Source organism: Lucilia cuprina, chromosome 5 (genome assembly GCF_022045245.1).
Source record: "Lucilia cuprina isolate Lc7/37 chromosome 5, ASM2204524v1, whole genome shotgun sequence".
NCBI lineage: Eukaryota > Metazoa > Arthropoda > Insecta > Diptera > Calliphoridae > Lucilia > Lucilia cuprina.
Genome location: NC_060953.1, coordinates 2,496,100 through 2,510,707, shown reverse-complemented (window position 1 = coordinate 2,510,707; position 14,608 = coordinate 2,496,100). Strand labels below are relative to the sequence as shown.

Genomic DNA, 14,608 nt, shown 5'->3' with positions numbered 1-14,608 from the left:
TAATCAATTTATTATGAATATTTATTTTAATAATCTTAAATTTCAATATAATATTCCATCAAAAGTATTATTTTTAAAGATTACAACCATTAGCTATTTTTTGATGACAAAACTATAATAAAATCACCACATTAACAACATTGTTTAGCTGCAGTGCAAAAATAAAGAGAATAGTAAAAGTGAAACACAAAGTTTCAAACAGCGATTAGCCGGCGCCTAAGTTTATTGCAAACGTTTTCAATAAAAATAGTAAACAATTTAAATTGATTAATTAAATTTACACTACATTTTGCTAAAATACTTTGAAAATTAAAAAATTTCTATAATTTTACAATTAAAATTATAAATTTTGAATATATCCTTAAATGTTTTAAGCCGCTGCTATTAGTACTAAAAACAAACGCCGCTAGCATAAAATCTGCTAGACTTTGATTTCCAATGTAGTGTTCTTTGTTTTATTGTCAAATTTCATTGGCTTAAGAAAATCTAGTGTTTTATTCGATTGATTTAAAGTGTAAAAATTATAAAATTATATTAAAAAGTTTGTTTATTAATAATAAATAGACCAAAAACTTAGCAAATATTGTCTGGGAAATAAAAAAAATCGTTTATAGAGTTAAATAAACATAATTTGTGAAACCATTTATAGTTTTTTTCCATTTTGAAAGTGTGTGCAAGTGTAAGAGAGAAAAAAATCTAATTTTCAATGCATCAAAAGCAAAATAACCAATAAATATATAGACAACAGAACGTACTAAAAAAAGAAAGAAAAAGAAAAACTATACATAGGAACACACATACACACCACTAACTAAACTAAACAAAACGTACAAGAAAGAAAGAAGATACTACAGAGTAGAAAATTAAAATTAAAAAAAAAAAAGAAAAAAAATATAATTTTTAGGTACCATATTATTTTTTTCTGTGTACATTTTTAGAAGTGAATGTGTGTTGGTGTGCTATTTTATAAAATAACACAAAAAAATGGAAAAAACTATTATTACTCCCAATAATACGTGAGTGAGTGAACTGCATACAAATTTGTACAAGTAATAAAAGAACTAGAAAATCTTTGTGCTGGCAATTTTGTAACCAGATTCCTACTATTTTGATTAGATTGTACTAAATAACCAGCTGTTGTGTTGCAATCTTAATAAGACCTAAAATAGTAGTAAATTCAAGTGTTGCATTAAAAAAAAAAAAAAAAAAAAACAACAGGCGAGCCCTTTTATCAAGTGAGTTACAACATACATTTTGTTTTTTATTGTTGAGATAATGCAGCAAAATAATAAATTACATAAAAACTAGTTTATTTTCAATTTGGCATAAAGCTGTGTGTGTTTTTCTTCTTTTTCATATTTTTATGTTGTGTTTTAATCGTGTTTGTGGGGCCACCATTATTGAATTGGGTCGTAATTTTTCATAATTCGTGTTTGCCACGAATATTTTTGTGGTGTGTATGCACTGTTTACATCAAAATGCATTTAGGTTAGAATTAGTCGATCAGCTGTTAAATGTCATCCTGAAAACCATATTGCCAGATTTACTTTAACAAAAAAATTAAATAAACAAAAATAAAAACAAACCAGAGAGTGGGAGAAAAAATACAAGTGGGATTCAAGGCGTATTTGTAAGATGACAGCATTGGAGAGAGATAGCATTTTTTTATATGCAGTTTGAAAAAAGCTAGAATAGGCAACAACAAAAAGCAATTTACAGAATGACAAAGAAAAGTGAAATAGAATTTCAAATTTTATTTTTTAATCACAAATAATTAAAACGTAAATAATTATTTTTTTCTGTGAAATTGTTAATAAAATGTAAATTTCTTGAATAACGACACAAAATCATTACTAATTTATTTAATAATTTATCCATTTGTTTACAGTTAATAACTTTATCGCCCTGAAGCATTTATATCTTGCAATTGACCAGCTGTGTCAAAAACAGTAAGCACAACAACAATAACAAAACGAGTAAATAGAGTGTAAAATAAGCGAACCTGACGAGGTCGCTTGATTGCGCTTGCGGCTGAGAGAGTTTCTAGAGAAGGCGCAAGGCAGGAAGTCAAGGAAACAAAGAACGTACAAGTACAAATAGGGATTAGTAGTAGGAGAGCAGCAGCAGTGGTCCTCGTTGGAGTGTGTGTTTTTAAAAGAGACTCAAAATTGATAGAAATAACAAAAAAGCTGCTGCAACTGGTGCCTCATCTGAGGACCAGCCGCCGCGCAAAAAAGGACGACGTTCAGCAGCAGGAGGTGCCACTACATCAACAGCAGCAGCCGCAGCAGTAGTAGTAGGAACGAATACAACGACAACAGCTTTAGCAATAACAACAACAGTAGCAGCAACAGCAACAACAGCAAGTTTGTTGGGAATCAACAACAACAGTAGTAGTACGAGTCTCAGTTCGTTAGTGTCCATAGACACAGAAACAGCAACAACCTCAAGAGCGGCTGCACAACAGCAAGAGCAGTTACGCCATCAAAATAATCGCGAAAAACAGACAAAAGGTGAATCAGCAAATAATAAACAAATAACAACAACAAATAGCAACAGCAGTTTGAACAATAACAAAACAAATAACACTAGCAGCAATAGCAATAACAAAACAGCAACTACAACAAACGAGGCTAAAAGAAAACTGCCCCAGGACGGTGGAGGCAGTAGTGGTAGTGGCCAACTAGATAAGGACTCTAGTAGCACTATGCAAAATTCTGCTTTAAATCCTTCCACCTCCTCCTCATCGAGTGCCTCTTCATTTAGTGCTTCGACCGTGGAAAGTGGCGCCATGCCCAATTCAGCTCCAGCCGCTGGCAGTAGTAGTAGTAGTAGCAGTCATGCTGCCACTGACTCCTCTGCTGGCGCTTCATCAAGCGTTAATAATTCAACATCCACCAATGGACACGATTCCAAACACAACGGTTTCACTGCCAACCAAAACAATAATAATAACAGCAGCACAGAGGCGCCCAATAACTGCGATGATCAAAACAATCACAATGAAGTGGCCAATAAAACAATTTCCTGGTTGGGCAAGTCTAATGAGGAAATAATACGCCTAATTGGACAGTATTTGCAAGATTTGGGCCTAAAGAAATCGGTAAAGACGCTAATGAATGAATCGGGTTGCTATTTGGAACATCCCTCGGCTACCAAGTTTCGTGAGCATGTCTTATCGGGCGAATGGAATAAGGCAGATGCAGATCTAAAGGTGAGTGAACGTTACAGCAATAACCATAATAAAAAACGAAGTAAAAAGAAATACCAAAGAAAGAAAACAAAAAAATTTTTTTTTGAAAATTGTGTAGCAGTTTGTCGTGTGTCAAAATGTATGTTCATACGTCCGTTCCATCCGTCCGTCCATGGTTTCTGGTGGGTGTATTAGTGCTTAAAATATGTATTAAAGTACATGTGTGTGTTTTGTATTTCTGTTTTTTGTTAACTTGTTATTATTTTTGTGTTGTTGTTGGATTTTTTAATATTTTTAAGGTATTTTTACGTTTCTACCATTTAATATTTTTTGCCTTTTTTATACAGTTTTTTTCTTGTTTTTGTTAAAAAAATTTCTGCTTTCATGTTGATTTTCTCCTCAACACATAGTTATCATTTCCGTAATAAACGCTCTTTGTTTACTTTGTTGGTTGTACAAAAAAAAAAACAGAAATTTCTTTAATATGATGGATTTTTCTTTATTCTGCTGCTAAACTTTTCAACTCTTCTTACACTCTTTTTTAATTGTATTTTCTTTTTTGTATTTACCAACTCACTACCTCTCTCTTTGTGTATATCTAACTATGTTACCTCTATCTTAAACCTACTATCTCAACCCTATCCCCCCCTCTTGAGTAATTGTTTTGAATTGTTTACCCTCATCTTTATCATAACATTGATTTTTGTTTTTGGATTTCTTTCACAACAACAACTGCATTTCTATACCAAAACATATGTGTATCCAACATGTAATAGAAGAAGCAAGTTTGCAGCAGCTGCAAATGCAACTGCAGCAGAAATTGACTGCTAAGCCATCAGTGTCAGGAGTAATGAAACCAACAACAACATTGCCAATAATAATAATAACAATAACAGAGCAACAAAACAAGAAATGAGTTCATCTTTTGTTTATATTCCATACATATTCCCAGTGTACATGTAAAAATGTTTATGTATGCCTCTACTTTATATGGAATATAAATATATGTGACTAGTGAACTCTTTCTCTCGTTTCTCTCAATAGTAATCATGATGGCTGTCATATTTTTGCAAACATTTTAATAATAAATGTCTTGTCATCAATTGTTTTGTATTCAAATTTTATTATGCACAGAGGTTTTTTTTTAGTTAGAAATTTTCCAAAATACCAGAAAAATGTCGAAAGATTGTGATCTATGATGTTGTATTTCTAAGTTTCACATCTTAAATTTCATAAACATTATATCTCTCTCTCTCCTAAGTTCGGCTAGCAGTTTCGTTTTCATCTAGGTTGGGGTCATAAGCAATTATTTTGTTCTCAGCTTTCTGTCATTGAGAAGTATTGAGATTTCTTTATATAATCATGATCTTGGTAGCATTTCCATGAGAATCTGCCTGTAATCCTTCCGTTATTGAGAAAATACATTAATGTTAATGCGTTCTTTGTCTGAATATATCAAGGATTAAGATTTCCTGGTGTTTTAATGTAATTGTGATCAAGTCAATACTTCCTTCTTTTGAGTAGTAAATAGAGTTCTATAAATCGAGTTTGAAATAATCGAACACACAACTTTTTGTCGAAAAAAAGTCGAAAGAAATTGGAAAAAGTTGAAAAGTCGTTTAAAGTTTGAAAGTTTTGAAAAAAGTCAAAAACTAAAATAGTCGGAAAAACTCGAAAAATTTAAAAAATAGTCGAAAAATCAAAAATAGTTGCAAAGTCGAAAAAAGTTGAAAATTCGAAAAGTCGAAAAAATTCGGAATAAGTCGAAGATTCTAAAAACTTAGGTTAAGTCGGAAAAAGTCGAAAAGTGGACTATTTTTAAGATACTAATATTCGAAAAGTCTAAAAGTCAACTTTTAATTAAAATAAAAAAAGGTCAAAAAATCGATTTTTCATAAAATTCAAAAAGTGGACTTTTCGTTTCAACTATAGAAACCTAGTAGTAAATAGACCTTCTTGGCATCTGACTAGTTGAAAAGTCAAAAAGTGGAAAATTCGAAAAAATTCGGAATAAGTCGAAAATTCTAAAAACTTAGGTTAAGTCGGAAAAAGTTGACTATTTTTAAAATACTAATAGTCGAAAAGTTGACTTTTAATTAAATAAAAAAGGTCAAAAAATCGATTTTTCATAAAATTCAAAAAATCGACTTTTCGTTTCAACTATAGAACCCTAGTAGTAAATAAACGCTGCTTCTGCAGAAGAAAATTGAATTTCACATAGATTACACATCCCAGGAATAATTGACTTATGTACACCCATAGGCAACTCTGTTTGATTATAACTTTACTCTTTGTTTAACAAATCTCTTTTCCTACTTTATTTTGTTTTTGTTGTTAGTGCTCTATCAGCTCTTCTTGTTTTGTTATTGTATTACTTGTAAACGAAATTTAAAAGACAAAGAAATTTTTTATTTCTTTTACATGTTCATGGAAATGGAAATATACACAGGTACAAACTCTTAGGCATATAGTACATCCACTTATACATAGAAAGATAATGGTTGTTGTAATTGTGATTACAAACTAATCTTCCTTTGTTGTGTTATTATTAAAATTACTATCAATACATACCATGTTCCACTGTTACCTTACTCCTTTAGCAGAGGACATTGTTCTCCTTTATTTCAAGTGTATTTTATAAAGCATTCGGTTTTTATGTTGTTATGGTTTTTGTTTTGATTTTATTTTTCTTGCAAAAATTTACTACAGCAATCAATCATTGGTTGTTATTGGGGGACTTGGCTGTTGCTGATAATGGTTTCATATCAGCAGCTATAAGTCTGGTTTAAAATGCTATTTAAAATTTTTATTACTCTTATACTTAATAGGCTCGCATACTATATAAATATATATGTTTCATGTTTTTATTTTCAGGAACTAGAGCCCCTGATAGACAATGGCAAACCTTCAACTATTACCGAAATGAAATTTATTCTATTGGAACAAAAATATTTGGAAAATTTAGATGACAATTGTCATTTGGATGCTTTGCATGTTTTACGCAATGAGTTAACTCCCTTGCAGCATAATATTTCACGAGTCCACCAATTGTCCTCGTACATGATGTGTTCTAATAGTCAGGATTTGCATCAACGTACCAAATGGGAAGGTAAAGGTATATTATCGAGATCTTTGGTAATGGAACGTTTACAAACATTTCTGCCACCTTCCGTTATGATGGCACCGCGTCGCTTGCGTGCCTTATTACAACAGGCCGTAGAATTACAAACACAAAATTGTCTCTTTCATGACATGGCCTGGGAGACAAATTTACAAAATGTTTCACTGTTGACCGACCATTGTTGTGCCACCGATGGTTTTCCCCTGCAGACCATACAAACTCTATCCGATCACTGTGATGAGGTTTGGTTTTGTAAATTTTCACCTGATGGCCTTAAATTGGCCACCGGCAGCAAGGATGGCGCTGTTATAATATGGGATGTTGATCCTTATAAATTACAACTAAAACAGCGACGTTCTCTAGACTGTCAATCACAAGTTAGTGTGGCTTTTATTAGCTGGAGTCCTGATTCGAAATTGGTGTTGATTGTTGGTTCTGAAGATTCTACAGAAGTGTGTATTTTCAATGTGGACGATGGACGTTTGCTGATGAAAATGAATAATATGAATCAGGAATCGGATAGTCTGTCATGTGGTGCATTCAATCGTGATGGTACACGTTTCGTTTGTGGTGGCCAAAAGGGTCAATTCTATTTGTGCGATCTCAAGGGTACGGTGTTGGAATCATGGGAGGGAGTACGCATTAATAGTGTGGCCTTTAGATCGGATAATAAGACTATACTAGCCGCTGATAATCACTATCGCATAAGGGGGTAAGTAATTTTATACAAAAAAGAAATATGTTTAAAGTTGGGCATAGTGATCACTATACTATCGAGGATTAATCTTTATTGTTTTAAAAACATTTATGGTGTTTTTATTAAAGACAAGGATTTTGTCTAATAAGCTTTAGAGGAAAAGTAAAAAAAAATATCTTGCATTTTCTTGTCAACTTTCAGATACAACTTTGATAACCCACGCACAGACTTTGATGTACTCAAAGAATCACATCCAATTATGACATTTTCAGTCAATTCCGCTGATCGCTTAGCCCTGCTAAATGTCTCCAGCCAAGGATTACATTTATGGGATATTGAAGACAAATGTATTGTACGCAGCTTTCAGGGTATACGTCAAAGTAATTTCGCCATACACTCGTGTTTCGGTGGCGTCAATGAAAGTTTTGTTGCCAGCGGTAGTGAAGATAAACACGTCTGTATATGGCATATAAAACGCGAAGAACCTTTGGCCAAGTTAGCGGGTCATGCCAAGACTGTTAACTGTGTTTCCTGGAATCCCGTTTATCCCTCATTGCTAGCCTCGGCCAGTGATGATTCGACCGTACGCATTTGGGGACCCACAGCACCACATAATCTAAATGCAACGCCCGAAAGTGACGATTGTTCATCATGTTCCTCTTCGTCGTCATGGAATATGACCTCCTAGAGCCTAAAGACATCAAATAACGTAGCAGCCATGTGATCAGGGTGGCGATATTATTTTAGTTGATATAGATAAGAAGTGTGAGGGTTTTATAAGACAACCAGCGCGCGCACCTATGTTGTAAGAAATTCATTCATTTAGCCTTTAAGAGATACAATAACGCTCTAGATGTTTAGTTAAAGAAAACGTTAAGAAGAACACTTGAGAAGCAGATAGAAAGCAAGAAAGAAAGGCATTTTCGTGCAAATATTTGAAAAAAACGGTATATGAAAACAATACAATACAATTATATATAAAAAGAAAGCTAAGCATTACTATATATTGTAAGCAATATACGAAATGGATTAAGAAGGTGAATGAAGAAAAACTATATATAGAAAGTATGAAAGGCAAACAAGAAAGTGAAAGAACGTAGTCAGTGTTATAAGAAAAATTGAAACATTGATGGCAAACATCAATTAAACAATAGAAAAAGAAAACTGCTCGTTTTTAAAACAATAACTTTTTAAACATATGCTCATCACCACCTAAACCTAATTTAGTTATGTTTTTTTATTAATACAAACCAATTACAATTACATTTAGTTTTTTTTTTTTAATTTTTAACTTTACTCCCCTATAGTGGAGCTCGTTCATTTTATCTATTTAGATAATTAAAATATATAGATTTTTTTTTTTTTTAAATTTCGAAAATCAATTAAGTTTATCCTCGAAGTGATTATGGTACAGAAACAGCGTTAAACTTCAAAATAATTATAAAAACTAAAAAAAGAAAAATAACATTTAAGCGAAACAGAAAAGTTCGTTTTAAGTAGATATTAATAATTGATTTGTAAGTTCATTTACAACTAAGGATTGCTAGATGAGAAACACACTCATTTTCCAGTGCCCCTTTTAAAATACTCTATAAACTATTAAGTTTGTAATGTGTTAAACAAAAGGAGGTGGAAAAATATCAACAAAATTGAGATATAGAAAACAGCATAATATTTAAGTGATTACAAAAAACAAAAACTTTAAAATTAAAACAAAACAAAAAATAAGAAATATATGCATAAACTAAACGAATTATAGTGATATAAGACATATTTTTAAAATGAATTATTATAAAAGAAAAAACAAAAACAAAATATAAATAAAATACCAGAGGATAAAACACAGTTTTCATCTAATAGAACTAACAGCATAAATAATGGAATGAAATGAAAAACAAACATGAACTTCATTGCAAAAGAAAAAAAAAAGAGATCATAATCACATAAACGACTTAATAAACTAATAATTAAATCAGATATAAAACAAAAGAAATTGTTGCAATAATTATTTAAAGGAAATTAAAAGTTACTGTTAAAATTGTGAACAGATAAAGCAAATGTTGGTGAGAATGTAATTTTTATCAATTTTATAAAATTTTTGGAATTTTATTACCACTAAGGTAGAGATACTTATCACTATACTATCGAGGAAATTATCAAGATAACACTAAAACTGTTGTAATATATGTATATAATTTAGTAAAGATTGGAAATTTAATGAACAGCACACATTCATTTCTCTCAGTGTACTAAATTAAACTATAGTATAGAGACCAAAATAATATTCTGTTCCAAAGAAACCGATTAAAAAACGTATTTAGATTTATTTCCAAAAACCAAGCAAACATTTTTATTAACCATTTAGTTAAATACATAATACAAGAAAAAAAGTCATACTTTTAGGCAGTCTTTCCTCTTTCTTTTCAACTCTCCGAAAACTGTTCCTCCATATATACCGATAAATTTTGCATTATAAACTCCTTAATAATATAGACAGGCAAAACTATAAGAGCCGCTTGTAAAACACGAAAACGTGTAACCACTACATAAACAAATATCAGAGAAAACAAATGATGACCCATTACCAAAGTACGATGTAAAGCAGCACCAAAATCTGTGGTATTTTCACGCCACAATATAATGGGCAGTAAAAAGAATTTCGAAAAATTGGCCAAAACATTGGCTTTTAAAAGTACAAAACCAAAGGATTTAAGTCCCATGTTAAAGATCATGTTTTTACGCAGAGCAATAGAGGCCAAGAGCAGTAGTAGGGTGGATAGAAGGTAATCTGTAAAGAGAAGTAAATTTTTTACTTAGTTTAAACTTTTGTAAAGAGAAAAACTTAGATTTTGTTAGAAATCTATATCGTTTTTTATATATTTTTATATTTTTTCCCTTAAATTACCTTTAAAATCCTCTAAAAGCAGAGATTTTATCATAATTATTCACAAACATTCCTAAATAATTGATTTTTAAATTCAAAATTACCGTTATATTTAAAATTATAACATTTTGTATGAATCACCCCCTTATAATTTGTCATTACAATGTGGCATTTATGTTGGTTTTTTATTACATAATTATGTCATTTGTCTTGTTCCCTTAAATTACCTTTAAAATTCTCAAAAAGTACAAAATTCCCTAAATAATTCATTTTTAAATTCAAAATTATCGTTATATTTAAAATTATAACATTTTCTATCAATCACCCCCTTATAATGTATCATTACAATGTGGCATCTCTGTTGCTTTGTTTACATAATTTATGTCACAAACAAAATTACCGTAATTCTTTATTATTATTTCTCATTTGTATATGAGTCACCCTGTATATGTGTCAATTTTTGTGACATTTTCTTCATGTTGTCAAAATTACAACAACACAAACTTTTTAGCGGAAATTTAAGCTTGTTCTTTTACATTTTGCCAGTCATCGCGCTTAAATTCGTTGAAGTGGTTCGGTTTTTGTGAAAATTTAAGAAAAAAGTGTAAAAATAAGAAAATATTTATGTTTTCGTTAATTTTGTAGTTAAAAAAGATGCAATACATAACGTGCGATAAGAAGTGTTTAATATTTATGTATTTAATTGTGTAGTTTAATAGTTTTCTTAAAAATTTGCCAAAAGTCTTTTGGTCTAATCATGTGAAGTGTTGTTTTTTGGTAAATTGTGAAATTTTGGCCAACAAATTTGTAGAAAATATGTAATACCAAATCATTGTATTAAATACTTGAGCAAATTCTCGATATTAAGGAAAGAATCATGCTTACTTTCCGAAAATCTATGATGGAAGGGATGCTTTTGCAAAAAGTTTGGAATTACAGAATTGCAGTGACAAAGGTTCAAGTATGCCAAGGTTAGCGTTACAAAATCAGGAATATCATTAGAGATGTGAAAAAGTTGTAATTAGCAGCTGGTTCTTGGCTTGTATGTGATAGTTGGCTTAAGGCTTCTAATCCGGGTACAGAATTCCAATTACCAGAGTGACAATAATGTATTTTATACGTTCCGGCAGACACGTCTAACATTTCGAACAACAATTGGAAAGAAAAATTATAGTAATGCAAAACTAGCAGACACAAATGTTAGCCGGCATATACAATTTTTTCCATACATCATATATCTAACACTGTCTGTCAATGTGCTGAAGTTGGAATATCATTATTATGGAATATCAAGCCTACGACAATTGTATCTACGCTCCGGGATGACCTATTCATACACAGCCATAGATTGTCAACCCTGCGGCAGCTGTATCACTCGAAAGTTACTGTAACAACAACAACTCTTCCTGATTTATGGAGAGTAAGGGGTAAGTTTCTTTTTTTTAATTTCAAACTTAACTTAGTTTACTACATGATGTAGGGCTTTCTGGTTTACTATAAAAAAAAGAAAATAATGAAAATGTTTAACCTACCGCATATATTCTGTCCACAGCACAAATAAAATCCATGTTCATTGACCAATATCGATTGTGAAATATCATCATGAGTTTGTTCTCTTTTCTCACGCCACAGGGTAAATGATTCCAATAGTAATAACATTAAAGAAAGTTTCCAAAATAGCTAAAGACAATAATTCCTAATCAATATTTAACATTTCTTTGCAAATAATTGAAAAAAATTTAATGTTTCTTACCTTAAAATCACGATTAAATAAAACATGTCTATAGGCCTGCTGGGATAGAAGCATAGAATCTACTAATATAATTACTGGCTCAAATTCTATATATTTATCAGCTATATGATGACATTTTTCCTGGAATTCAAAAAGAGAGTTTGACACGGTTTTTGTTTAAGAATTAGTTTTTTAGTTTAGAATTTTTCTTAAAAACTAAAGACTTTTGAACGATTTTTTAAGTAAAAGTGCTTTCTTAGGCTATTTTCTATAGAAAAGTGTATTCTTTAGCCGTAATTCTAAAATAAAGTATATTTTGTATTGTTTCTATAGAAAACTACTTATTGTAACAATTTTTGTACTCATAAGCTTCATATTTAGAAACTTTTCTATAGACAACTTTCTTTCTAAAAGGATTCTTCTTTGAGCGAAGTTTTTTGATAAGGGACTTCTTAAGACCTTGTATATAGAGAAGTGTATTCTCAAGAGAAAATTCTTAAATAAACTGTAATTTATAACGTTTTTTTATAGAAAATTACTTATTTAGCCGTTTTTTATACATAAACTTAATATAAGGGTGGTTTTCTATAAAAAAAAGTCTTTTTTAGGCAATTTTCTTTGAAAAAGGGTTTTTTCTTTAAAGGAAGTTTTTAAAGAAAGTGCTTCTTTGAGCATTTTTTAATGTGGAAGTGTATTCTTAAGAGTAAATTCTTAAATAAAGTGCATTTTACGCCGGTCCTAGAGAAAATATAACAAATTTCTTTATATATTCCATAGAAAAGTGTCTATTTTCTAAGGAAAAGTGATGTTTTTTACATGTTTTTCTATTAAAAAGTGTTTTCTTTAAATAATTTTATAACAAAAAGTGTGTATTTTAGATTATTTTTTATAGAAAATTTCCTCTTTTTGATAATTTCATATAAATTTATATCTTGTTTAAATAATTTTCTGTAAAAAAAGGCTTTCCTTGAACAACTTTTTTTCGAGAACCTTTTTTGTTACACAATTTACATAGAATAATGTGTTCTTTAAACTGTTTTCTATAGAGAACACTGTTTTATACAATTTTCTTAAAAAATTGCTTTGAAAAACATAAAAACCACTTTCCATTTAAAGTTTTTTTTTATATGAATTATAATATTTACTTCTCTCTACTTACACAATTTACGGTTTTCACTGTATTGCTGTATTTCTTAAACAACTCCTTGACTTTTTGGCCACAATTAATGCATACATAGGCCGGCACATCTTTTGTTTTAGACATTTTTGATAAATATTCTCGATTTTTTACAAATTTTTAATTATTTTCTCAAAAAATCGTGTTTTTTATGGAACAAATGTTTTTTTCTGCTCAAAAAAAGAAAATCAATAGCAAAACAAATGAAAAAATAAACATAAACAGATGTTTTTAAAAATAGAGTAGCCATATGTTGTTTTTTTAAGAGGTGGTGCATGTTTACATAAGGTTGGTGTCTTGACTAAGCTATGAACAATGTTTAAGGTTGCCAGATAATGTTTTAAGTGTTTTAACCCATTTTTAGGCAAGAAGTGTTGATTTTTGACTAATTTTGTAATAGATTTTAGAATATATTAACAAAATATCAAAAACTTTGTAATTTTTTACACAACAAAAGAAATTAAAGCAGATTTTAGAGTTTTTATATAAAAAATTTACTTTTAAAGAAAATTTCTAAAACTTTGTAATTTTTAAGAATATACGGCTGATTTAAGTTTTTTTTTTCATAAAAAAAGATTTTGAATGGATCTTTTGTGATTTATTCAATTTTTAAGGATTTTTTGAAAAATATTCAAAATCCTTTATATAAACTTATAACAACAAGCAACTCATTTATTATTTACTATTATTTCGTAATCGCACGTACAAATTCTTTAACAATTTTTCTCATTCAGTAATTTCTGCTTAAGTACACTTCACATTCTCAATTTTCCTGTTCACAGGTTTCAAATAAAAAGGACATAAAAATGCGTAATAAGTTGTGTACATATATATGTACGCAAATAATTACGTATTTGTCTTTTGTTCGCTTTGTATTGGTATCATTGTTTTATCCAACTTTTGGTTTGTTTTGTTGTTGTCTGTTATACACCGTGTAATTGTGAAATGTGTAATTAAGTCCTTTGTGTGTAAATTTTTTCGCATGGTTTCCATATCCTGTGTGTGTATGCTTTGTGGTGTTTACATATTAAAAATGAATAAAAAGTAAAAAAAATAGAGGAAGTAGAAAAAAATAATTAAAGATGAATAAAATTGGTCGACAAATTTTGTAATAAAATGTGAAAAATCGTTTTTTTTTATAAAATCTATGCAAAACTAAATATTTTTTAAATCTGTCACGATCACATGATTTTACCTTCAAATGTTGAGTTCTATATGCAATATGATCCCTTTAAATTTCCTTCTGAAGTTGAATTTTATGAAAGCTGTTGTTCCTTTTTATAACGAAAACTGAAATCGGCGGTAGATAGATAGATAGATATATAGATAGATGGATAGATAGATAGATAGATAGATAGATAGATAGATAGATAGATAGATAGATAGATTGATAGATATAAAGATAGATAGATAGATAGATAGATAGATAGATAGATAGATAGATAGATAGATACATAGATAGATAGATAGACAGATAGATAGATAGATAGATAGATAGATAGATAGATAGATAGATAGATAGATAGATAGATAGATAGATAGATAGATAGGTAGATAGATAGATAGATAGATAGATAGATAGATAGATAGATAGATAGATAGATAGATAGATAGATAGATAGATAGATAGATAGATAGATATATAGATAGATAAATAGATAAATAGATAAATAGATAAATAGATAAATAGATAAACAGATAAACAGATAAATAGATAGATAGATAGATAGATAGATAGATAGATAGATAGATAGATAGATAGATAGATAGATAGATAGATAGATAGATAGATAGATAGATAGAT

At 29.8% G+C, this 14,608-nt stretch overlaps 3 protein-coding genes across 4 annotated transcripts in view; 2 read left to right on the top strand and 1 right to left on the bottom strand.

Moving 5' to 3' along the window:
* The first annotated feature begins 462 nt into the window (after positions 1-462).
* Positions 463-9,082, top strand: LOC111680217 (WD repeat-containing protein 26 homolog). 2 transcript variants are annotated; one of them, XM_046950912.1, is made up of 4 exons: positions 463-1,235; positions 1,889-3,214; positions 6,068-7,026; positions 7,213-9,082. In XM_046950912.1, the coding sequence occupies exons 2-4, from the start codon at positions 2,708-2,710 to the stop codon at positions 7,697-7,699; spliced, it is 1,953 nt and encodes a 650-aa protein (XP_046806868.1). In that variant the 5' UTR covers positions 463-1,235; positions 1,889-2,707; the 3' UTR covers positions 7,700-9,082. The 2 variants fall into 2 exon arrangements, with proteins under 2 accessions (XP_046806868.1, XP_046806869.1); XM_046950913.1 differs by lacking the exon at positions 463-1,235 and adding an exon at positions 1,299-1,781.
* A 154-nt stretch (positions 9,083-9,236) lies between these two features.
* On the bottom strand, positions 9,237-12,987 carry LOC111680222 (protein ARV1). Its single transcript, XM_023441848.2, has 4 exons — positions 12,787-12,987; positions 11,649-11,768; positions 11,428-11,575; positions 9,237-9,799 (listed from the first exon to the last, which is right to left on the bottom strand). The coding sequence occupies exons 1-4, from the start codon at positions 12,889-12,891 to the stop codon at positions 9,435-9,437; spliced, it is 738 nt and encodes a 245-aa protein (XP_023297616.2). The 5' UTR covers positions 12,892-12,987; the 3' UTR covers positions 9,237-9,434.
* The window catches only part of LOC111685694 (protein naked cuticle), a 57,958-nt gene continuing 54,461 nt past the window's right edge, over positions 11,112-14,608 (top strand). Inside the window, exon 1 of the mRNA XM_046950911.1 lies at positions 11,112-11,322. The gene's annotated coding sequence lies outside the window, so the exon portion shown is untranslated. The remainder of the gene's footprint in view (positions 11,323-14,608) is intronic.

Coding starts and splice junctions, on each gene's coding strand:
- LOC111680217 (XM_046950912.1), top strand. CDS start 2,708: ATGCAAAATTCTGCTTTAAATCCTTCCACCTCCTCCTCATCGAGTGCC. Junction 3,215..6,067: donor AGGCAGATGCAGATCTAAAG/GTGAGTGAACGT, acceptor TTTTATTTTCAG/GAACTAGAGCCCCTGATAGA. Junction 7,027..7,212: donor AATCACTATCGCATAAGGGG/GTAAGTAATTTT, acceptor GTCAACTTTCAG/ATACAACTTTGATAACCCAC.
- LOC111680222 (XM_023441848.2), bottom strand. CDS start 12,891: ATGTCTAAAACAAAAGATGTGCCGGCCTATGTATGCATTAATTGTGGC. Junction 11,769..12,786: donor CAGTGAAAACCGTAAATTGT/GTAAGTAGAGAG, acceptor TTTGAATTCCAG/GAAAAATGTCATCATATAGC. Junction 11,576..11,648: donor TATTTAATCGTGATTTTAAG/GTAAGAAACATT, acceptor TATTGTCTTTAG/CTATTTTGGAAACTTTCTTT.